Raw genomic sequence first — 25014 nt, forward strand, 5'->3', positions numbered from 1 at the left:
TACTGACGCTTTGACCGATATTTAGTAAAAACTGCAAAATATTATGAAGTGAATAAAGTAAAAAAGGAGGCTAAATAAAACATTTTATTTATTTATTGAATCTGTAACTTTCCTGTTCCTCCCCAGAGATTGACTGGAGCTCCTAAAAATGTGTACCACTGAACTACAGTGTACCTGCCTGGTTAAATGTGTACCACTGAACTACAGTGTACCTGCCTGGTTAAATGTGTACCACTGAACTACAGTGTACCTGCCTGGTTAAATGTGTACCACTGAACTACAGTGTACCTGATGTGTACCACTGAACTACAGTATACCTGTACACACACACACTTAACTACAGTACACACACACTTAATTACACTCCAATTGTTCAACATAATGAAATACCATTTACTAACTAAACAATGAATGAGTAAAGTAAAGGAACGTCCCCACAGAGATGGTAAGACAGACTGTGTGTGTGTGTGTGTGTGTGTGTGTGTGTGTGTGTGTGTGTGTGTGTGTGTGTGTGCGTGCGTGCGTGCGTGCGTGCGTGCGTGCGTGCGTGCGTGCGTGTGTGCGTGCGTGCGTGTGTGTGTGTGTGTAGGGGACTTCTTCAAAGACCCCCTGCCTGAGGCTGACCTCTTCATCCTTGCCAGAATTCTCCACGACTGGACAGACGAGCGCTGCATAGAGCTGCTCACCAGAGTCCATCAGGCCTGCAAGCCAGGTGCGTGAGCGTGTGCGCACGCACGTGTGTGTGTGTGTGTGTGTGTGTGTGTGTGTGTGTGTGTGTGTGCGTGCGTGTGTTCATGCTCTGCCCGTGTTTGTTTCCCTGCCATGAAATGAGATGGCAGATTGTGAACCCAGAATGCAGCTGGTCCCAAAACACACACACACACACACACACACACACACACACACACACACACACACACACACACACACACACACACACACACACACACACACAGGGACGTGCTGGCCATTGGGAAAAGCGGGACAACTCCTGAACAGCCGGTTCATTCCCGGCCGGTCCAGACCGGCCATTAGGAAAAGTTTTAAAATGAAATGTCGGCCTTCGTTCCATTTTGGGGGCCGGGCGGCCAACTAAGTAAATCGTCACTGTCGGGCAGAAACCCCGTATCTCCAAGTTTCAAATGTATACATTTTTTCGCAAAGCAAAGCCCTGCTTCATCATACAAGGCTGTTGCACAAAAGTAGTGAAAACAGCAGATCTACAAGCACACAACGCCTGGTAGATCGTCTGTTTTCACTAGTTTAAATCATTTTTAAAATAATAAATACAAAACAAGGTTTCTACCCGACAACGACGAAATATTACTCATGTAATTGGCCCACTGGCTTGTCACTTGTCATGATCTGAAATGGCACATCTTTGAGTAGCAGCAGCGCTATAGAGCATCGCAGTTGAAGCCCCACCCCGTCCTCACTCTGGTGTCGGAAGCGTTTTCCGCATTCATTTCTTCCATAGACATTTCATAAAGTATTTATTTAAACGTTTTTAAGCCTTGGACAAAGCCACCTCGGCTGGAGAGGGATCATGTCAATATTCACATTTTTTTGAATGCAAAGATTAATTAGAAAGCTGAAAAAAGGGCAGGGTACAAGACTGTGTACATCATTATTTTTAAAATTGCGGAAACTACACTCCCAGAAAATATTGCGAATGTTGTTGTTGTTTCCTGAAATACAGCCCATAAATCACGCACAGTTTAGTTATCCAGGCCAGCATATGGCCTGAAATGTAGTGAGTGTCATCTCTGTGGACGCTCTTATCGTCATCCTTAACATAGTGCATCATATTTGTAAAAGAAAGACGATCGCTCACAGAGTTCTGCTATTGCTATTGCTAAGTGCAATAATCCGCCGGGAAGACAGGGGGCAGTAGCTACTTCCGCGGTAACCGCAAGATATGTGAAAGAAGAAGAAGCTAGACCAATCACAGACGTCGTTTTCACGGGGTGTACATGTTTAGCAGTATGGGAAATGCAGTTCTTCTCCGTGCGATCTTGATTAAAACGTGTTTTTACTAAAACTAGAGTGATTGCATACATACTCGGGGGTTCTACAGGAGCATATGGAACCATTTTACAACCACCAGCCTAGTGGTAAGTGTACATTGAATTGCTACGACTTTGTGGCTGATAATGAAAAACCCTATGGTGAAAATGAATGGAAAATGGACTTCCGACACCTCACTGCGATGCTCTATAGAGAGAGATCTCTCTCTATAGCGCGCAATGAGGGCCTCTCCAACTCTTTTTCCCGGGCTGAATCAGGGGCCCAGCACGTCCCTGGCCCTGTCGGTCATTTCTTTTAGGAGAATAAAGTTGACCCATAAAGATTTGGTAAACATTCTGGTCTCGCCTTTCAGCCAGCCCACAATATCTAGAAATACTGTTCCTACAAAACAGTGTGGGCTCTCTGCTCTCTCATTGGCTAAAGGCCCTGCCTTTATACTGTTGGACAGTTTTCAGGAGAATAACCTTACTATATAAGGATTTGGGAGAACATGCATACTTCTATATAAGGATTTGGGAGAACATGCATACTTCTATATAAGGACATGGGAGAACATGCATACTTCTATATAAGGACAGGGGAGAACATGCATACTTCTTCTAAACATTACTTCTGAGACTCCTACAAACATTTCATGTGGGTGTTGTTGTTATTGATGTCAGGTCGCACTTGTTGGTGGTGATGTCACCAAGAATGCTGCCTCCTCATTGGCTATCCAACAGGCTGCCTCCTCATTGGCTATCCAACAGGCATGTTAAGGTTAAGATTTTCAGCGAGCCCACAATAACTAGAACGTTGGTTGCCATGACGATATTCTGCATCAAGCTGTCATGTGAAGCTCGACCAATCCTCTAGCTTGCATCGATAATGCTGCTTCCTGATTGGCTAAGTGACTATCCAGAACATTAAAGGAGCTATAGTCAACTTTTTCATTGTAGGGCCGACACTTTGTTTACATCCTAGTCTATAGACTAGAATGTAAACAAAGTGTCGGTCTGACAATGGCCAAAATGATTATTCTATCATTATTTTACGCTTTTTGTGGTAAATTTTGAATAGAAACACATATGAAGCTTGTGGTCATTTAGAAACATATATGAAGCTTATTTTGTTATAAAATATTTTCGAAATATTATTTTTATTTTAGCATCCGTTTTTCAAGAAAAGGTTGACTATAGCTTCTTTAAGTAAGCCGGGCTAGAACTATAATGTGTTGCTTATAGCAACCACCAATAATAACTAGAAGATGCAATTAGAAAAACAAAATGGCATCTCAATGTTTTCCTCACAACATAATCACTAAAATATCGTCACTGTCGGGCAGAAACCTTGTATCTCCAAGTTTCAAATCTGTACGTATTTTGCCCTGCTTCATCATACAAACTAGTGAAAACGGCCGATCTAGTGTGCTTGTAGATCTGCTGTTTTCACTTACCCAGGGGGCAAACCAGCCTTTTTTTAGGAAACCTGCATTTGCCCCGACATAAAAGGTTGTCCACCAGAAATATTATCTATGACCCAGTAGGATCACAACCTATATGGACAACCCGGTCAATTTGTACGGCAAAGTTCCAATATGGCCGCCTCAATATTAGCCCCTATTAGTTTTAATGGGGGGTGAATAGGGAAAAATGTTAAACTGAGGGATATTTCCACGAAACTTCACAGGTTGATCAATGGTATACATATGAACATTTTTTGTATTGCAAGTTTCCATGAAATCCAATATGGCCGCCACAATATGGCCGCCATAATGTAAGGACCCAGAAAATAGGTTTTGCCTCTAACTTCTGAACCAGATGAGCTAGAAACGCAAACTTGGTGTCTATTTCATGGTGTCTGACCATGGGAGACTCAATGGAATAGCTAATTTTATTATTGGGTGTGTCTGGACCTTTATTGTGCATATTTGCAAGATGGTGGATTCCCAAAATAGAGCTTTAACATAATTTCTACCATGATTGTTGACTGCTTTTGCAAATACAAGCAATATGAATCCATTTGCTAAGATTTATGGCACAGAAGGGACTTATACCTGTATTATTCTTGAGTTTGCATGTTGTCAAAAAGGCTGTAAACAAGATATTATATTTCCTGTCCGATTCTACTGTATGTAGTTGTAGCAATGACTTCAGATAAAATCAGAGACCAAAACAATGTATCTTAGAAATTATTTTTTTATTTAAAAAATTAATAAAAAAAAGAGAGAGATTATCTCAATGAAATGAATGCAACTGCCTTTTTGGGTCTTTCAGACATAGACACATGCTTTCCAACAACTTCAGCTTCAGGGAAATTATAATGAACACATGATTAAAACAGGCTGCATTATAATGCAAATAATTGCTAGTCACTATCACTGTCATGTGTACCTATCCTGCTGCATCTTGTCTCCAGTCCTTGGCAACGACACCCCAAGTAGCATGCAATTCCCTTCTTCGCACATGAAGTTCAATCACCCGAGAGAGACTTGGAGTAGAACCGCTGCTCCTTCACTTGGAAAGGAGTCAGCTTAGGTGGTTCGGGCATCTAGTACGGATGCCCCCCGAGCGCCTTCCTAGGAAGGTCCTCGATGCACGTCCCACTGGGAGGAGACCCCGTGGCAGACCTAAGACCAGATGGAAGGATTATATCTCCAGACTGGCCTGGGAACGCCTCGGTATACTCCCAGAGGGAGTGGAGGAAGTTACGCAGGATAAGGAAATCTGGAAGTCTCAGTTGGAACCGTTACCCCCGCGACCCGATTCCGGATAAGCGGTTGAAGATGGATGGATGGATGGATGGCACATGAACAGTTTTTCTGGCAGCCTTTGATACAGCTACACATAGGCGATTCTAGCCTCTTCCAGCAGGGGGTGCACGACCTCTATTACCTCATGCACGCGCGCACAGCGCGCGTGCACGACGTTCGCGTGCGCGCGAAGAAAAATTGCGGATATTAGCGGTTTTGTAATGTTGTTTTAGCGGATTTCTGCAGTTAATTTTGTACCCAAATGTAACACAATATAAACAAAAAAAAGTGTAAAACAGGTGCTTCTTTTTCTAGACACCATATGTCTATCTATAGGATTTATTTACTTATTTTGCAGACAGAGGCAGCACAGCCAGGACATATAAAGCCAAACATCAAGTTAATCATCATTCATCAAGCAATCAAGCAGTCATTTACAGTGTCAAATAAGCATTTCACAAAAACAAATAGTAGACACATCCTTATTACACAATGAACTGCAGCCTCCGGGTTTTGGCACTTGCAAACCTTTCAATTATTTTCTGCACTTTAATTTCGTGTATTTTCTCAATCTGTAAAATGCCTATATCTGACACTCTTTTATCAGTCATGGTTGTCCGTAAATACGTTTTTAGTTGTCTCAAAGTAGAGAAACTGCGCTCAGCTGAAGCACTCGTAACTGGTATGGTGAGGTACAGTGTGTAGACGTGTTTTAATGTACCAAATGAATCAGAATTATGCATTCCCTTCTCTTGAAAAAAAGCAAGTTTCTTTTCAAACAGTGTCGTGTCCTCCATTTCTTTTTTTTTGCGCACATTCTCTTCAATATAACGAAACAGTTGAAAAAAGGGAACATAATAGACTATGCACTTGGAGGGAGTACAACAGCATTGTGTAAACAGAGATGTGTCTTTATGTACCTGTCCTCCTGAAAGCTTGCTCGGCGTTCTCAGAACCAAAGGCCCGACATGGAAAGCAGAACGCCCGGTCATGGCGCACGCTATACTCCAGCCAGGCACAATCTTTAAACCACTCCTTTCTGAATTTGCGTTGTTTTTCGCCAGCGGCCTTTAATGGACATTCTACATCTTCTGGCTGATATGGACCCAAAGCCAAAAACTGCTTGGCTTTATCCGGGCCATGGCAAGGGTCTCTTTCATGAACAAAGTTGGCTTCATTTGGCTCCTCTGGGTCTGGGCCTGGGGTAACAACAGTTGAGTCTGGAGTGGGGCTTGCTTGCTGTGGAGGAACCGGGGCCTCGGTCTCCGGCAACGGCGAGCCTTCCACAGTGATGTCGGTGGCTGGATCACTGCTGCTGCAAGCTCCGTCCACCTCCTCTGGTTCACGTTCATTAGCATTACTGTCAGTGTCGAGTGAACTACTATACTTGCCCCTCCACCTCTCTTTTTGCGCACATTTTACAAATCACGATCACTGTTTTATTTAATAATTATAAAATAAAGTTACATTACAAAAAATAAAAATAAATCAAAATGGCCGCCTGGCGGCCAGGGGGTGCACGTGCACCCTAGGACACCCCTTAAAATCGCCTATGCAGCTACATGATATTGCCTTGTCCATTGATATAGGCCAGGCTGGCTCTGTAGATGGACAGGGGACTGCCTTCCCATCACTGAGAGACCATCCATATTCAGTGAAGCAAGGGATGTCTGGCTTCGCGATGTGTGCAGTTTTATCTATTATGGCTGCAAGAGCAGCTCTTTTCAGGTGCAGGCCAAAGGCATTTTCTGTAGGTGGCAGCAGCTTCAACAGGGTTGATCGGTTATTTAGGAACTTGTACAGTCTCAGCTTTGCCAGGTCAAAGTCCTCCGAATGGTCAGCTTTTGATGCATATACAGCTATCGTGAGGTCTCTAGCCTGATTCTTGACATCCTCTGAGAGGGAATAAGAGGAATTTTCACCAAACTCCTGAAGTGCAGGGAGATCTAGACCCATGCTGGTCTTGAACCATGCCTTCTTTCCAGTGAAAAAGGGATAGCTGGTGGTATCTCTGCCACTCAGGCTGTGAATAAAGGGCAGGGCACGACACTGTGCGAGTCCAAGGGCTGAGACCATGTGATGGATAGGAAGATATGCATCCTGCTCTGTTCTCACCCACAGCTCTGGAAGGTCTAGGAGGTGGGTGGCAGCATGATATAGATGCCTATATCATGCTGCCGCCATGGGAAGGCAGTCCCCTGTCCATCTACAGAGCCAGCCTGGCCTATATCAATGGACAAGGAAATATCATGTAGCTGTATCAAAGGCTGCCAGAAAAACTGTTCATGTGCGAAGAAGGGAATTGCATGCTACTTGGGGTGTCGTTGCCAAGGACTGGAGACAAGATGCAGCAGGATAGGTACACATGACAGTGATAGTGACTAGCAATTATTTGCATTATAATGCAGCCTGTTTTAATCATGTGTTCATTATAATTTCCCTGAAGCTGAAGTTGTTGGAAAGCATGTGCATGTCTATGTGTGAAAGACCCAAAAAGGCAGTTGCATTCATTTCATTGAGATAATCTCTCTCTTTTTTATTAATTTTTTAAATAAAAAAATAATTTCTAAGATACATTGTTTTGGTCTCTGATTTTATCTGAAGTCATTGCTACAACTACATAGAGTAGAATCGGACAGGAAATATAATATCTCGTTTATAGCCATTTTGACAACATGCAAACTCAAGAATAATACAGGTATAAGTCCCTTCTGTGCCATAAATCTTAGCAAATGGATTCATATTGCTTGTATTTGCAAAAGCAGTCAACAATCATGGTAGAAATTATGTTAAAGCTCTATTTTGGGAGTCCACCATCTTGCAAATATGCACAATAAAGGTCCAGACACACCCAATAATAAAATTAGCTATTCCATTGAGTCTCCCATGGTCAGACACCATGAAATAGACACCAAGTTTGCGTTTCTAGCTCATCTGGTTCAGAAGTTAGAGGCAAAACCTATTTTCTGGGTCCTTACATTATGGCGGCCATATTGTGGCGGCCATATTGGATTTCATGGAAACTTGCAATACAAAAAATGTTCATATGTATACCATTGATCAACCTGTGAAGTTTCGTGGAAATATCCCTCAGTTTAAAAATGTTCCCTATTCACCCCCCATTAAAACTAACTAGAAGCTGGGCCGCCCTTCGGGCGGCCCAGCGTCTAGTCGGCGACCTGGCCAACTCGGGAACGATGTAAATAGGGAATGAATGCCCCGCCCTTTAATGCAAACCCCATTATACCTGTTGTCATAGGACCCGTTTTGACCATCTGTTTGCCTGTGTCCATTTATGCCCATATATGGAGATATCTGTATCTGTCTGTCTGTCGGCGTCCATTTTATGTCCATATATGGAGATCACTGCAGATATAGTTCTGGGTCCATTTTATGCCCATATGCCCATATATGGAGATATCTGTCTATTTGCGTCCATTTTATGCCCATATATGGAGATCTCTGTATCTGTCTGTCTGTGTCCCTTTATGCCCGTATATGGAGATATCTGTTTATCTGCGTCCATTTTATGCCCATATATGAGATCTCTGTCGCTTTTTGTTTGTTTCTTCTTTAAGCAGAATACACAGCCTGCTTAAATCTGCATCATTCAAGTCATCCTCCCAGTCCCACGCTTTGTCGCTTGTCTTATGTTTGTCTTTGTCTCTTTTATTTTCTTTTTTGGAGCGGACCCCATGAATGCCCCACCCTTTAATGCAAACCCCAATATACCTGTTGTCATAGGACCCGTTTTGACCATCTGTTAGCCTTTGTCCCCACCCTTTAATGCAAACCCCAATATACCTGTTGTCATAGGACCCGTTTTGACCATCTGTTTGCCTTCTGTTAGCCTTTGTCCCCACCCTTTAATGCAAACCCCAATATACCTGTTGTCATAGGACCCGTTTTGACCATCTGTTTGCCATTGTCCCCTTATGCCCATATATGGAGATCTCTGCACACACAGTACCGGTTGCGGAAAACTCTGCAAACCCCATGAATGCCCCACCCTTTAATGCAAACCCCAATATACCTGTTGTCATAGGACCCGTTTTGACCATCTGTTTGTCTTTGTCCACTTATGCCCATATATGAAGATCTCTGCACACACAGTACCGGTTGCGGAAAACTCTGATGTCAGACTTTATGCCCATATCTGGAGAACGCGCGTGCCGGTGGGAAGAAGGGTTCTCGAGATACGCGGATTACATACATACATACACATTCACAGAGATTTTGTGTTGACTCATGTGGCATACGTGATGTCAGAGCCTTTTATGAAGTGATGTCACAATGACTCAGCGCTTGCGCCGATTTCCTCCGGAACAGCCTGATGTCAACAATCAGCTCTGCATAAGGAGATTCCGAACGTTTCGCGCCGGTTTCGGAATGAAGATCTCTGCACACACAGTACCGGTTGCGGAAAACTCTGATGTCAGACTTTATGCCCATATCTGGAGAACGCGCGTGCCGGTGGGAAGAAGGGTTCTCGAGATACGCGGATTACATACATACATACACATTCACAGAGATTTTGTGTTGACTCATGTGGCATACGTGATGTCAGAGCCTTTTATGAAGTGATGTCACAATGACTCAGCGCTTGCGCCGATTTCCTCCGGAACAGCCTGATGTCAACAATCAGCATAAGGAGATTCCGAACGTTTCGCGCCGGTTTCGGAAAACCGCGAGTCGGGTCGGGTCGGGTCGAGGCCCGGCACTGCACTCCGCGCGGCGGCGGGGAACGCGCGTGCCGAATCTGAAGCCGGTGGGACGAACGGTTCTCGAGATACGCGGATTACAAACAAACAGACAGAGATTTGTCGCATTTATAGATAGATAGGGGCTAATATTGAGGCGGCCATATTGGAACTTTGCCGTACAAATTGACCGGGTTGTCCATATAGGTTGTGATCCTACTGGGTCATAGATAATATTTCTGGTGGACAACCTTTTATGTCGGGGCAAATGCAGCACACCTTCCTTTGCCCCCTGGGTAACTAGTTAAGTACATTTTATAGATGATAAATACAAAACGAACGGTTTTGGACATACAAGGTTTCCACCCGACAACGATAATATGCTATAAATATAAGGTGCTGGGAGTGAAAATTATAATGTAGGGGTGCCTCAGATTAAAAATAGTATTTATGGGTGCCCTGAGACCAAAACGTTTGGGAACCCCTGATCTAGAAAAATACAGTTCCCCAGGACTAACTAGACTAGACTAGAAAGGAATCACACAATCCACTCACTACTTATTAGTGTAGCATCGTTTTGTATTCTAGCACCGCTCCTTCAATGAAATTAATGTACTGCCTATTTCTTCATCTGAGGTCACAATAACTGCGTCAGCAATGAGCTTACGTCATCGATCAATGAGCTTACGTCATCGATCAATGAGCTTACGTCATCGATCAATGAGCTTACGTCATCGGCCCGTAGTTTAAAAAGAGATGCCTGTCAACGTAATTCTCAGTGCCGTTAAAGCTTACGTATATCAGTGTTACTTTTGGAGGATAATTTCTATTCAGTTTCATCACTTGTAACTTCAAGAGCAGATCAAAGCACATTCAGCTGAATCAAACTCTCAGTTTGGTTCAGCTGAAAATGAACTCAGTTAAGAAGAGATGTTTGAAGGTGTTGCTCGTCCTTTGCTTTCTACAGAGCACTGTATGTCAGCTCAGAGACCCGCTGAACCAAGACATCTGCCATCATGAAGGCCTGTCATATGACAGAGAGGCCCTGCAGAAGACAGCAGCATCTGAGGACGGCGTCCTGATGCTGAACGTCAAGGCTTATGGAAGGATCTTTAACTTGAAGATGAAGAGGGACAACAGCCTGTTGTCTCCACGCCTCACGCTGGAGGCGCCCAATGCCAGCGCTCACATTTACACCGTAGAGGTCTTGGGTGAGAATGGCACCGTAACCCATGGCACTGTGATCGATGGCCGCTTCGAGGGTCTGATTCGCACAGGTCAAGGCACATACCATGTGGAACGTTCTGAGACCTACTTCAATGTGAGTGTTCCCCATCACTCTGTCATCTATCATGAGAAGGACACCAGCTATCCTCATAGTGGCTCCCAGGGTGGCTGTGCTGACCGCTCACTGTCTGAGGAGGAGATGTCATCCCAGCCATCATCAGACCAGGAGAACTCAATGTCTCAGGAGAAGACAGCATCCCAGCCATCACCAGACCAGGAGAACTCAATGTCAGCCACGTTCTTCTACCAGCAAGCTGTTTGACGGACATAAAACCCACTGAATTAAGCGTGGAGTACGGATTGGGTGAGCTGCCCGGCCAAGTAATTGAGACGAGAAGTGTTGTTGACTTCCGCGTGAACCCCCTCTGGGGGAATGGCGATCAATTGGCACACAATGAGGCGGTTCTCATAATTAGCCCTCATGTAGACCTAACCGGCCACCACATAAAGAATTTTTGCTTTGCTGACCAGGAGAGTGTGCTTCCAGCTGGAACTCCAGCTTCCATCTTCATATGGGGTAAAGATGGACAATCAGAAGTTAGATTCGTCCACGTTGAGATCTCTGACCCTCTGCTGTGCAACCACCTCTACGATGGTCAAATTACTCAGGAAATGCATTGTGCTCAAAATGTGGGTGCTTTCTGGAAGACGAACCTTGGAGCACCCTTGTTTACCAAAGATGGAGACCAGTGGGTACAGGCCGGGTATTTAATCAACGGAGCAAAAATAAGCGGACTTCCCTGGATGCCCGTTGTCTTTTGGCGGCCCACCAACGCTTTTATAATGTCGGCCATTGACGAGATGAAAGTGTGTGGGTTGCAACCAGGACGCCACCAAGGTGAACCTCGTATGACGGGCAGATCAGAGGCGCCCCCTAATGGATGGCCCTGGGTGGCGTCTCTCAGCGACCCCAAGGACCCACTGTACATTTATAATAGTGCAATTCTACTCAATAGATATTATATGGCAACTGCACCCAGAAGAAATGGTGTCCCCGAGGCTGGTGAAGTTGTGGTTCTCGGCGCCCACGATAATCAAAACCCAAATGAACCTCATCGTCTGACTACCAAAATTGAAAAGGTGAATTTGCACCCGGAGAGAAATTATAATAACAAAGCTAATAGGATTGTTTTGCTGAAGCTCTCAACCCCTGTGGATTTCAATGACAAGATTTCACCTGTTTGTCTGCCCAAGAAAAACGAAGAGCTCCCATACGGGCATTGGCCGTGCATGTTTACTGGATGGCACTACGGTATGACAGCTCTGATGGAGTTTTATGACACCCCACACACCCGGGGGTGCCATGGGTTGCATTGGAGAACTGTGTTTTCTGGTTAACCCGAAAAGGGTGTTTATTATGCACATTGCGACGGAGCACCATTCATGTGCCGCAGTAAAGACAGCAACATCTGGACTTTATATGGTGTTATCATTGGCCAGCCTAAATGGCGTACCCTGTCCTACAGCAGTGTCAGCGACATGATGTCCTGGGTGGAAGAGACTATAGTTTATCCTGGATGGAGACCCTGCTTCAAGAGAGTTGGGTGACCAGGACAGGTGAAACTCTGAATTAACCTGGAGGTGTTTGGTTGTGTGTTTGTATTAAGATAAAGGATGGACCTCAGTTCTTAATGGGTTAAACCAGGTACAGCCAACTAGACACACGCTTTCATTTTTTGTTGGCAATATTTTTTTTTCATGAATTTTAGTTGGTGACCCAGACGCACCACCGCTCACTTCACTTGGTTTGATTTCCCCCCCCCCAAAATGAATGAATCTGTTGGTGACAAACACATCAACGCTCACTTCAAACTTGGTTTGATTTTTTTTCCCCCAAAATGAATGAATTTGTTGGTGACACAGACGCACCACCGCTCACTTCAAACTTGGTTTGACTTTTTTTTCTTCAAAATGAATTAATTTGTAGCCACCCGTGGACATCTGCTTCAGTAGCGTTTATCTCACACTGACGTCTGTTCAGGAGATTTACCATGAGCTTCATGAGAAAATGGAAGCGTGAGGAGAGCGTGAACGACCATGGACATCGTCTGAGACCTTTTATTTATTATTATTATTTATGTATTATATTATTTAAATGCCAGAAAAAAAGGTAATTTAATCAATTTAATCAAATTAATTAAAAATATTTATAGAAAAATCTGGCAGGGAATGTGTTTGGTAACCAAGCATTATAGGCTACGTCCTACATGTTGTCATGTCATTTAGCCCTTTCTTTTATTTCATTTCAGCTGCTTGCGGGCCTTTGTTCCAGTGTTATCCTTGGCTTTTATTTATTTTCTTTTTTTATGTGTGTGTCCCAGTTCGCACATGACCACTGGGAGAAAGCCCGGCCCTGTAACTCACGGCGTGGCGTGGCGCCAGTCTGTCGAGGAAGACGGCGATGATCTCGGGGCTGATGTCCTTGGAGACTCCTCAGGGTCACCTCCCCCACTCACAGGCTGCTCTGGGGCCAAGTCTGGGTGAAGTGACGGCTGGGGAGGGGCCGCCTCTGCTGGTCGGAGGTCATTCCTGTTGTGTCGATACGTGGTCCCATCCACGTGGACCAGATAGGACCAGAGTCCCAGCTGCTGCACACACACGCCTCTCCTCCATGGGCCGTCCTGTCCCCCGGGAGTGTCTTCATCCTTATGGGCTGCATGGCCGACGCTCAGCTCCGGCAGATCCTTGGCAGACCCGTCATAGACCAGCTCTGCTGCTCCATGCTTCGCTCTCAGCTTGTCAGGAATTCCCGCAACGACTTCAGGCATCAGCAGCTGGTCGGCCACAGGGAGAAGGGATCTCAGCCTCCGTGACATGAGCCGCTGTGCTGGGCTGCAATGCATGCAAACTGTGCCTTGCACCGCCGGATAGTGGTGTCCGCAGACAGGTCAGGGAGCAGGTCTATCTCCCAAAAGTCTGAGTAGTGTTCCACCACAAGCAAGAAGTTCTACGCTGCATAGCTGTAAAGATCCATGCTCACCAGCTGCCAGGGACGTGTGGGGGAGCGGGTGCGACATCATAGTCTCCCTCTGTTGTTCGTGTGCATATTCATTACACACAGAGCACTGCTGTACATAGTCTTTGAGCTCACCTTGCATGCCGGGCCAGTAAAGTGTATCACAAGCTTGTCTGTAGCACGCGTCCCCCCACCCCACGTGGTTGTAGTGGATCCGTCTCAGCATTTCCCGACGCAGAGCTTTTTGGATGATGACGCGCTGAAATCTGGAGAGCACGCCATCCCGTACACTTTTATTTCATCTCTGACAGCCCAGTAGTCCCTGACGGACATGGGGGTCTCCTCCTTGTGTTCTGGCCAGCCCTCCAGCACCACTGACTTCAGCATTTGAAGACACACGTCCTCCTCAGTGTGTGCTGGAATCTGTGTCAGGCGTTGGCTGCTGACGCTTAGGTAGTCCGCCTGCTGAATGGCCGTGGCATCACACTGCTCCTGCTGCATGCTGCAGACCATCTCTCGTCGGTACAGTGTGTCGGTTCTCTGTGGCGGGGTAGTGGCTCTGCTGAGCGTGTCACTTATGTACATTTCAGGGCCTGGCTCGTATGGCACCACAAGGCAGTATTTTGAAGTGTGAGCAGCATGCTCTGAAGGCGCTTTGGCGCACTGAGGAGAGGCTTCGTGAAAATAGACACCAGCTGGCGGTGGGCAGTCTTTGCAGGACCATCACCCCTCCCATCGCTTTGATGGACAGTCGTGACCCGCGTAGAGCGTAGTTTGGCTCTGTCTGGGTCCGTGCACGGGAGGAGAATGCAACAGGCTGTTCCCCATGAAGCAAGCAGCAGCCCAGACCCGCCTGACTGGCGTCGCTCTGAATGGTCATGGTCTTGATTGGCCTCCTCGTCGGTGTCCCCACCGGCCAACAATAAGCCATCCTCTTCGTATCGATCAAGCTGCGCTTTAACAGCTGCCTTGAGGGCCACTGGAACATTCCAGGGAGCCACTGCACCGGTGCCACGGTGCTGTCCAGCTCAAAGTGAACGTCACCGGGCAGAGACTCAACAGGGTCGGTGAACAAGTCGTGGTAAGCGCTGACAAGACGCTCTGCAGTGATAGCTGAGTGGTTTGTGTCCACACCTAGGACTCCGGAGGCCCCAGAGGTCGCAGGTACGATCCCCCGCTCCAGCTACCACTGCTCCCCTCTCCCCCGCGCTCCTTGTGAGCAGCACTGGGTTCAGCTGGGTTAAGCTGGAGAAAAAAAGCAGCTGGGTTGGGCTGCGATACTGAATTTCCCTTGCGGGATGAGAAGGTATTCATTCATTCATTAATTGTAGTCAGGTCCCCCTTCCTGCAGAGATCCACCTTGTTTAGCTCCTCAGGAATGGTGAAGCGTATCAGACCAAGTCTCTCGCATGTCTCCCCTGAAAGCAGGGGCCTCTGGCCAGTATGCACAATCTCAAAGTCCAGCCTGTGTGTCCTGCCTAATGACACATTGCGTAGAATGCGTACTGTACAGTCTATGCTCACTCACTGTTGCAGAGTTTCAATTTGGTGAGGCTCTTCTGAAGGGGCGTTCTAGGGGCCAGTCTCATCTTGTCCTCATCACATTCCAAGAGGCTCCAGAGTCGAGCTGGCACCTCCGGAGCCCTTTCTGCAGTGGCAGGGTGACCTTGAGTGTTCACCTCTGGAGCCCTTTCTGCAGTGGCAGGTTGACCTTGAGTGTTCACTGACCCCATTTTCTCTGCTGTGTGCACGTCTCTCTCCTCCCGTTCCCCTGACAACGGGTCATCCACAGCGTTCCCCTGACAACGGGTCATCCACAGCGTTCCCCTGACAACGGGTCATCCACAGCGTTCAACTGGCGTGCCTGCTGGCCTCTCTTCATGCAAACGTTTGCCAAATGATTAGCAGTGCCGCATACATGGCATGATTTATCAAAGGCAGGGCACAGGTCTCGTGCTTGTTTGTGCTGCGTGCCACAGTACTAGCATTCACCTGCATCTCTCATGCCCTGTGTCTGTGCTGTGCCACAGTACTAGCATTCACCTGCATCTCTGATGCCCTGTGTCTGTGCTGTGCCACAGTACTAGCATTCACCTGCATCTCTGACGCCCTGTGTCTGTGCTGTGTCACAGTGCTAGCATTCACCTGCATCTCTGATGCCCTGTGTCTGTGCTGTGTCACAGTACTAGCATTCACCTGCATCTCTCAGCCCTGTGTCTGTGCTGTGCCACAGTACTAGCATTCACCTGCATCTCTGATGCCCTGTGTCTGTGCTGTGTCACAGTACTAGCATTCACCTGCATCTCTGATGCCCTGTGTCTGTGCTGTGCCACAGTACTAGCATTCACCTGCATCTCTCAGCCCTGTGTCTGTGCTGTGTCACAGTGCTAGCATTCACCTGCATCTCCCAGCCCTGTGTCTGTGCTGATGTGTTGGTGGAGCCAGGTGTCCTGCCGGAGACAGACCTCCGCCCGATTCGCTGTCCTTGTGTGGCATTAATGACAATTTACAATTTAAGGTCCTTTTCTCTCAATAGGCGACGTCTAGCACTCTTGTCAGTAATCCAGAGAACGAGTCTGTCCTTTATGAGTTCATCTTTTATATTCCCATAATCGCACGAATCAGCCTTCAGTCTAGTAACAAAAGCATCCACAAGCTCCCCATCCTCTTGTTGGAGTTTGCAGCCAAAATAGCACCCACGTCCTTTTGCTGCTCTGCGGTGAGCCCCAGGTTGTGCTTGTACACATGGCTGCAGTCGCTACCCATTAGCCTCCTGAGCGCTGCTGCTTGTATTGGCTTCTTCTTCTCGCCGAGCCCGGTCGCAAGCAGATAATCCTCATATTCCTGCCAGAAAGCACATCCAGTTGCTGTGAATATCCCCCTCCATCTTCATAGGCTACGGTGGCGGAATATTGGATGCCATTGGTGCGACGCTACTGCTAACAGGCTAACAACTGAAGCTACCAAACTTCACAAAACAAATAAACGCACGCTGCTACAGTGACAGACCGTATAAAGCTGACTTCTGTGTCCTGCATGTACTTCTGACACATGTACTTCTGGATGTAGGTGCATAATAAAGCGTCAAGACTCAGGCTGTGTCTGGGTGCGTTGCAAGCAGGCAACATAACAACTGGCTGGCTCACGTGAGGCAGTACATGCATAAACACATGCTCATTGCGTCCACCGGGTGGAGCCGTAGACTAAGACACCCTGTAACACATACAGTATAAGGGGCATGAGAGGGGCCCTCCTATGCCCGTAGCATGGCAATATGCCAGATGGGTATAAACGGGCATATGTCGGATAAGCTTGAGGATTGCTGGACTGATGGGAAAACCCTTGATAAAGACATGGTGACGTCATCCAATGAGAAAACCCTTGAAATAACAAGACATCATCAACGGGGTGATGACGTCGACAGCCAATCACCAATCAGCCCCCACTGAACCAAATTATGGTGGGAAGAAAGCATTCATCAACAATGGAGGGATGCAAATATTGTCACCATTTATAAAAATCACACCCAATGTGAAGTGAGCGGTGGTCTTGCTTGCATAACATCTTCAGACTAGGATTTAAGTCTAGGATGTACAGGCTATGCTACACACACGTTTTGCTATGGCAAAACGCTGAGGAAAAAGGCTACAGACATACAACATATGACATCACTAGACTAACATGATGCTACGCACACACATTTTACAATGGCAAAACGCTGAGGAAAAAGGCTACGGACACGCGCACAGCCACGTATTGGAGCGGTTTACCACCGCTCAAAAACAAGGGAGACAAATCCATCTGTGGAAATAGTCGGGGCATAGCACTTCTCTCTGTTGCAGGAAAAGTCCTCTAAAAACTCATGCTCCGCAGGCTTATCATTACCATCACTGAAGACCTGATGCCAGGAAAAACAGAAGCACAGTGGACATGATCTTCACCTCGCGGCAGCTGCAGGAAAAATGTTGTAAACAAAAACAAGACCTGTTCATGGCCTTCGTGGATCTCTCCAAGGCATCTGACACCGTCCACCGTGACCTCCTGTGGAGAGGACTTCTGCACTATGGATGCCCGGTGAAGTTCGTTAACATCCTCCGGTAGTTCCATGATGGAATGAGGGACAAGGTCATGATGGGTGGATTAGAATCTGCCCCCTTCAGAGTAGGTACTGGAGTGAGACAGGGATGTGTTCTCACACCGGTCCTGTTTAACATCTTCCTCCTGTGTGTAACAACACTACTTCACAAGGAAAAGGAGGAGGGGAGTGGGGTGACCGGATGGGAACCTCTTCAACATCAGGAGGCTCCAAGCTACAACAAAGCTCCAGTCTGTAGGCATACTGGAACTCCCTTGTGGCCACACACGCCAGAGTCACTGCAGGCCACTCTGGCAGCCGCTGTGAGAGCCTACAGCAGAACGGGACTGTCTGTAAACATATCAAAGACAGAAGTCCTCTGCCAGTGGTCTTCAGAACCTCCACAGACACCACCAGCCTTCTCTGTTGCAGATTCACCTCTTAACATCGTTCCACATTTCAAGCACCTTGGAAGCATCCTGTCAGAAGACTGCAGCATCGATCAGGACATCCAAAACAGGATCAAACAGGCCTCGTCCTCCTTTGGAAAAGGGTCTTCAGCAACAGCAACCTCCACCTCCACACACAAATAGCAGTCTACAAGGCAATATGCATATCCACCCTCCTATACGGTTGTGAGTCATGGACCATCTACTCCCGGCATCTGAAGATGCTCGAGGCATTTCACATCAAATGCCTCCAACGCATCCTAAAGGTGGCAAGACTGTATATCACACTGCAGAACCAGCTGCAGGAGCATAGAGGCCACGCCCACGATTATGCAACACCAGCTAAGATGGCTTGGACATGTAAACAGGATGCCATCCAGTCGCCTGCCTCGTAATATGGCCAACTCCACCTGGGCCAACGCTCTGCAGGGGGACCCAAGAAGAGGCTGAAGGACCAACTAAAGACCTCCCTTAAAAAGTGTGGAATCGAGCCTGCTTCCCTTGAAGACGCCGCTGCTTCTCCTGGTGAGGACTCAGAGGAGAACAGACGCAGAGGAGAACAGAACAACACATCGCCTGGCAAAAAGGCAGAGGAGGAAGTTGGCCAAACCTGCACCTGCACCATCGGGTCAGATCACTTGCCAAGGGACGTGCTGGCCATTGGGAAAAGCGGGACAACTCCCGAACGGCCGGTTCATTCCGGGCCGGTCCAGGCCGGACATTAGGAAAAAATCAATCCTCGGTTCGAAGTGAAGTGGTGAACTTTTATTCTATGTGTCCTAGAGTTATGAACTCTGTGATCTATACATTCTTTATATTCTGAATGAATGAATGATTTTATCTGGAGGGCCGAATTGTCATGTGAAGCTTGACCAATCCTCAAAGTATGTTCTCATTGGACATTTTTAATCATCCAATCATCAGACCGGGACGGACATTACACACATATTCTGGACATACGGGACAGATAAAACCTGTTCATTCTGGACTGAAATGACCATATATGGACATGAACGGGACACACAAAGCCACTCCTTGGAAGCGGCTTTCACCGCTTCAAAAATTTAAAATAAAATGTCGACCTTCGTTCCATTTTGGGGGCTGGGCGGCCAACAAAGTAAATCGTCACTGTCGGGCAGAAACCTCGTATCTCCAAGTTTCAAATGTATATTTCTTTTCGTAAAGCAAAGCCCTGCTTCATCATACAAGGCTGTTGCACAAAAGTAGTGAAAACAGCAGATCTACAAGCACACAACGCCTCGCACTAGATCGTCTGTTTTCAATAGTTGAAATCACACACACACACACACACACACACACACACACACACACACACACACACACACACACACACACACACACACACACACACACTCCCTTATCCCTGCTACTGCCAAAGAATAATATATTTTTTTGAAGCGGTGGAAACCGCTTCCAATGAATGGCTTTGTGTGTATCACGCCCATATATGGTCATTTCAGTCCAGAATGAACAGGCTTTTTCAAAAACAGAATGTCCGTTTAATTACCATATATGGTGATGTCAGTCCAGAATGAACAGGGTTTTTCAAAAACACAAAGTATGTTACCTCATGTCCATATATGGTCACTCCAGGCCAGAATGAACAGGTTTTTTCTGTCCCGTACGTGCAAAATATCAGTCCAGAATGAATAGGCTTTTTCAAAAAGCAAAATGTCCGTTTAATTACCATATATGGTGATGTCAGTCCAGAATGAACAGGGTTTTTCAAAAACACAAAGTATGTTACCTCATGTCCATATGGTCACTCCAGGCCAGAATGAACAGGTTCTTTCTGTCCCGTACGTGCAAAATATCAGTCCAGAATGAATAGGCTTTTTCAAAAAGCAAAATGTGTGTCCCATGTCCATATATGGTCATTTCAGTTCAGAATGAATAGGCTGTACGACAGATGTACGACACCACCAGAAAGATGTCGGGAAAATATAGTAGGTCACAAAGACTGGTCAGGGATAAAGAAAGAAACAGTATTAAAACAAAGGATGGCCAAATACACAGATAGGTAGAACACTTAAAGGAGATTCTACCTAGAAAACCCCTAAAATATCCATATGCTGTTTTTGCTTCCTCTGCTACTAAGATTCACCGCTTCACTTCGAACCGAGGTTTGATTTTTTTATAATTAACTGGAGCTCAGTTAGTCTGTTCTTGAGAGACTACTATGTTCTTGAGAGACTACTATGTTCTTGAGAGACTACTATGTTCTTGAGAGACTACTATGTTCTTGAGAGACTACTATGTTCTTGAGAGACTACTATGTCAGTGGTGCTCAAACGTTTTCATGTGAAGGGGGACATCTCGCTTTTGCTAACGCCCATCATGTTCGACCGGAGGGTTAGTATGTGAAGGACCCCCGAAATTATATTTATTTGGCCACGGACCCCCATCTCAAAATATTTAGTTCCAGGGACGCCCCAGAAGCAAAATTTTAGTTACAAACGCTCGCTTTGAAAATACATATATTCAAAGATTTGCTCACATTTTCACGCCTTTTTCAAAAATAGCAGATCTACAAGCTCGCAGCGCGGCACTCGGTGCCACACTGCAAGCTTGTAGATCTACTATTTTTCTATAGTTAAAGCATTCAATACTTCTGCTGTAAGATCATTTTTATGTGGTCTCCCAGGGACCCAATCTTACAACAAACACATGATCTTTTGTTTCCACAGACAACAGTAATACCATGTCAATTAACAAGGTATTACAATTATATTCTCCACACTTGTATTCTCCCCATCTTGACAACAGTAATCACCACCCCCCCCCCCCCCCCCCCCCCCCCAATTAGTGCTGCATAACAATATTATGTTGATCGCGTGATAGGAAACTAGGATTTATAATATCGGCATGTGGCATGAGTGTCCTAATTTATACTTTCAAAAATAAATTGTGAAATAGTTTAGCCATGCGTTAATGTCATCGATATCGAGGTGTTGGTCAAAAACGTCATGCCATTTGATTTTGGGGCGATGTAAAGCCCTCCTTCGCCGGCCGCTCTCCTCGACACACGCTCGCTCGATTTACTTTTAACATTAACACCGGGGACGCATCTGTGTCCCTATAGCTTCTAGCGTTGGACGTTCAAAAAGAGCAGACATACAAGCTTGTACGCTGCTAGTTTTAAATGGCAGACGCCCCGTCAATTGGGTATGGCAGGGGTATGCAGCTGCCATACCCTGGGTCCAGGGGGGTCCAGGGGTATGCAGCTGCCATACCCTGGGTCCAGGGGGGTCCAGGGGTATGCAGCTGCCATACCCTGGGTCCAGGGGGGTCCAGGAGTATGCAGCTGCCATACCCTGGGTCCAGGGGGGAAAATAAAAGTTGCTTTTAAATATAAATCCATAAATGTCTCTTTGTCTATCTGTGCTGGTTATTATGTTGTTAAATTACAGTAAAATAACTACAAATGCAAAATTTAACAAAATGGTCAATTAACTCAGCGAGTGCCCAGGCGTCAAACTCTTTGATGTCGCTGGAGGCCCACGACGCGTTTGCCGCATTTACTGTATTTACAGCAACTTTAAATCTCACCGTAAGGTCAGGGCTACGTCTGGATGTTGCCCATTCACCGTTGGTTGCTTCGAATGGACGCTGAGAGCATCGCGTGGCCGTTTTTCTCCATATACTCCAATGCATTTCCCCATCTTTAATGCCCTTTATCTCTGATGTATTTTGTATGGCTAAAACTGTGGCAGGCTGCGGCAAAATTACCAACTTTTGATCGGCAATCAACAGCTATGATCAACACTAGCCCATACAGTATGTTACACAATAACATCCTGTCTGCACTTATGTGACCAAGTGACGTCATGACGCATGCATTGACGCAGCAGGGCCGTATTCAATACAATGGTGGTGGGTCTGGGCATCGAGAGGGGATAAATGGGGCTCAATCTAGGGGCACCCAATGTGTTAACAAGGTATTACAATTATATTCTCCACACTTGTATTCTCCCCATCTTGACAAAATGGCATATTCCTAGGTTCCGCAGGTCAGCTGCACAGGTGCAATGCATTTTATGGTTAATTGTGGCACGTTTACTAACGTGCCAAGTTTAGCTGCACTTGAACAACCGTTCCAGGCTGCCATATCCAGCCCAAGAAACCGTAGAAACCGGGAGAAAAAATCAATAGAGTTTGACTGCAGTACTCAGTAGGAGGCGGGCATTGGAGGAGGCGGGCATTGGAGGAGCTGGAGGCGGATTAGAAAGGTTCATAGTATCCAATAGAATCATGGAGGAGGCGGGCCTTGGAGGTGCTGAAAACAGCAGACCTACAAGCTCACAACGCAAGCAAGCGCAACGCTTTGTGGGCTTGTAGATCGGCTGTTTTCGCCACCCAACACAGCCACCGGTGCCCAGTCGTTTTTAGAATACTACAACGACATGGATTATTAATTCTTATTGAACACAGGAAAATAACACGTTTCTTTAAGAATATTATTAAAAGAAACTATTTACTATATTAATAATATAGTAAATAGTTTTTTTTAATATAGTAATAATAATAATACAGTTAATAGTTTCTATATTAATAATATAGTAAGTTTCTTTTAATAATAAATCAGCGGTGAGAGACACCCCGGTGGTCAGCAGCGAGGCCCCCGCCGCTATAGCCCCGGCGGAGCCGTTGACCGTCACCGGCGAGGCGAGGTGACGGTCATCGGCGAGGCGAGGTGACCATCGGGTCTCCCGGTGGAGGGTCGACACGGTAGCCGTGAGTCAGCCGCCCTGCGGTGGCTGACTCACGGCTACGCGAGGCGAGGTGACGGTCATCGGCGAGGTGACCATCGGGTCTCCCTGTGGAGGGTCGACGGATCCCCGCACGGTAGCCGTGAGTCAGCCGCCCTGCGGGGTTCTCTCGCCGCCGACCACGGGGTGACCGCAGCGGAGATCCGTGAGTAGTAGTCTCCCGGTGGAGGGTCGACAGATCCCCGCACGGTAGCCGTGAGTCAGCCGCAGCGGAGGTCCGTGAGAGGTGCGGGGGTCAGCTGTCAGCAGCGAGACCCCCGCACCTCTCACGGACCTCCGCTGCGGCTCCGCTGCGGCTGACTCACGGCTACCACCGGGAGACCACCACTCACGGACCTCCGCTGCGGTCACCCCGTGGTCAGCGGCGTGAGACCCCCGCACTCCCGTCCCGCAGGGTGGCCGACTCACGTCAACCCTCCACCGGGGTGTCTCTCGCGGACCGCCGGTCCTCAGGGGGGATCCCTCACCGCTAATAATTATTATTAAAAGTTATTTTTCATTAGGAAACGTTTTCTTTTTTTGTAATATTATTTTCTAGTGTTGAATAATGGTTTGAATAGTCATTTTCGGCAATAAGAATGAATGCAATACAGTTATTTATTATTAAAAGTTACTTTTCATTATTAAAAAACGTTTTATTGGGGGCACGGTGGCGCAGTGGTTAGCGCTTCGCCTCACAGCTAGAAGGTCCTGGGTTCGATTCCCGCCGGGGGATGCTGTGGGTGCTGGCGGCGTGTTCCTCCTCCGCGTCATCAGCGCCCACACCCTAGGTGGGGTTGGCGATAGGGCCTTTCTGTGTGGAGTTTGCATGTTCTCCCCGTGTCTCCTAGGGTTGATACCCTCACAAAAACATGCACGTAATCCTGGTCTCAATAATGCCTCCCCCTGGCCAGCCGGGGCGCCTGATGGAGGGGAAAGGAACTGGTTGGAATAACGTGTTCCTTCCACGCGCTACGTCCAAACCAGGGAAATCTCCACTGTCAGGTGAAAAGAAGCAACTTGGACTCCTCATGCATAGAAGGAAGCATGAGGTCAGTCCGTTGTCTCCCCAGGCGTGGCAGAGGGAGAGCAGAGCCCAGGATTACATAGGCAATTAGCACTGGGTGAAAAAATGGGTTACAAAATTGTGGGATAAAAATTTAGAGAAAAAAAAAAAAAACGTTTTATTTTTTGGGAATGTTAGTTTCTGTGTTCAATAAAGGTTTGAAGAGGACGTGACATTATTGCCATGATTCTATTGGATACTATGAACCTTTCTAATTCGCCTCCCGCTTTTGAATACAGCTCCTCCAATGCCCGCCTCCTCCAATGCCCGCCTCCTACTTGGCTCCTCCAATGCCCGCCTCCTCCAATGGTTTCCGTGTACTGCAGTCAAACCCGTCTCGAAAAAATAGAATGTACTTCTTAAAAACAAATCATGCCTGTTGCTATGCTAAGGTATGGCAACATGACTGGTGTCTTGCACGCGCACAAGCGCGCGTGCAAGACACCAGTCATTTTTCTGAACTGACTTTTTCTGAACTGACGCCCCCGCGCCTCCCGGTGTGCCCTGTAGGAGGCGGTGTTCTGCTGGTGGAGGCCCTGCTCCGTGAGGATGGCTCGGGGCCGCTGACGGCTCAGCTGTTCTCCCTGAACATGCTGCTGCAGACGGAGGGCCGGGAGAGGACGGCCCGCCACTACACCAGCCTGCTCCGCGCTGCCGGCTTCAGCCAGGCCAGGGTCCAGGTCTGCTACACGGGCAAGACCTACGACGCTGTGCTGGGACGCAAGGAGGCCTGAGGGCTGATGACACCCAAAATGCAGAGACATTTGCCAACAAAAAAAGCATAAATAAAATAATAATAAAAGAAAATAAATCCTGTCTGAACCTCAACCCAAGTACAAAGTTGGCATTTTCTTTTTTAACAGAATAATTTCTCTTTTCAGCATCCCGTTGCAATGGGGCAGAAAGCTTGTATCTTCATGATACAAATTTGCATGTATTTTTGGGTAAATCAA

The 25014-nt window shown here is 46.9% G+C and overlaps 1 protein-coding gene across 1 annotated transcript in view; it reads left to right on the forward strand.

Annotated features, from left to right (window-relative positions):
- The window catches only part of asmt (acetylserotonin O-methyltransferase), a gene marked incomplete at both ends in the record, with an annotated part of 78688 nt that extends 53893 nt beyond the window's left edge, over positions 1 to 24795 (forward strand). The window contains 2 exons of the mRNA XM_080753503.1: positions 590 to 712; positions 24572 to 24795. Coding sequence (XP_080609629.1) covers positions 590 to 712; positions 24572 to 24795 — 347 coding nt within the window. The remainder of the gene's footprint in view (positions 1 to 589; positions 713 to 24571) is intronic.
- Between the last annotated feature and the right edge of the window lie 219 nt (positions 24796 to 25014).

Source organism: Nannobrachium achirus (assembly GCF_963921795.1).
Source record: "Nannobrachium achirus genome assembly, chromosome: 22".
Lineage (NCBI taxonomy): Eukaryota > Metazoa > Chordata > Actinopteri > Myctophiformes > Myctophidae > Nannobrachium > Nannobrachium achirus.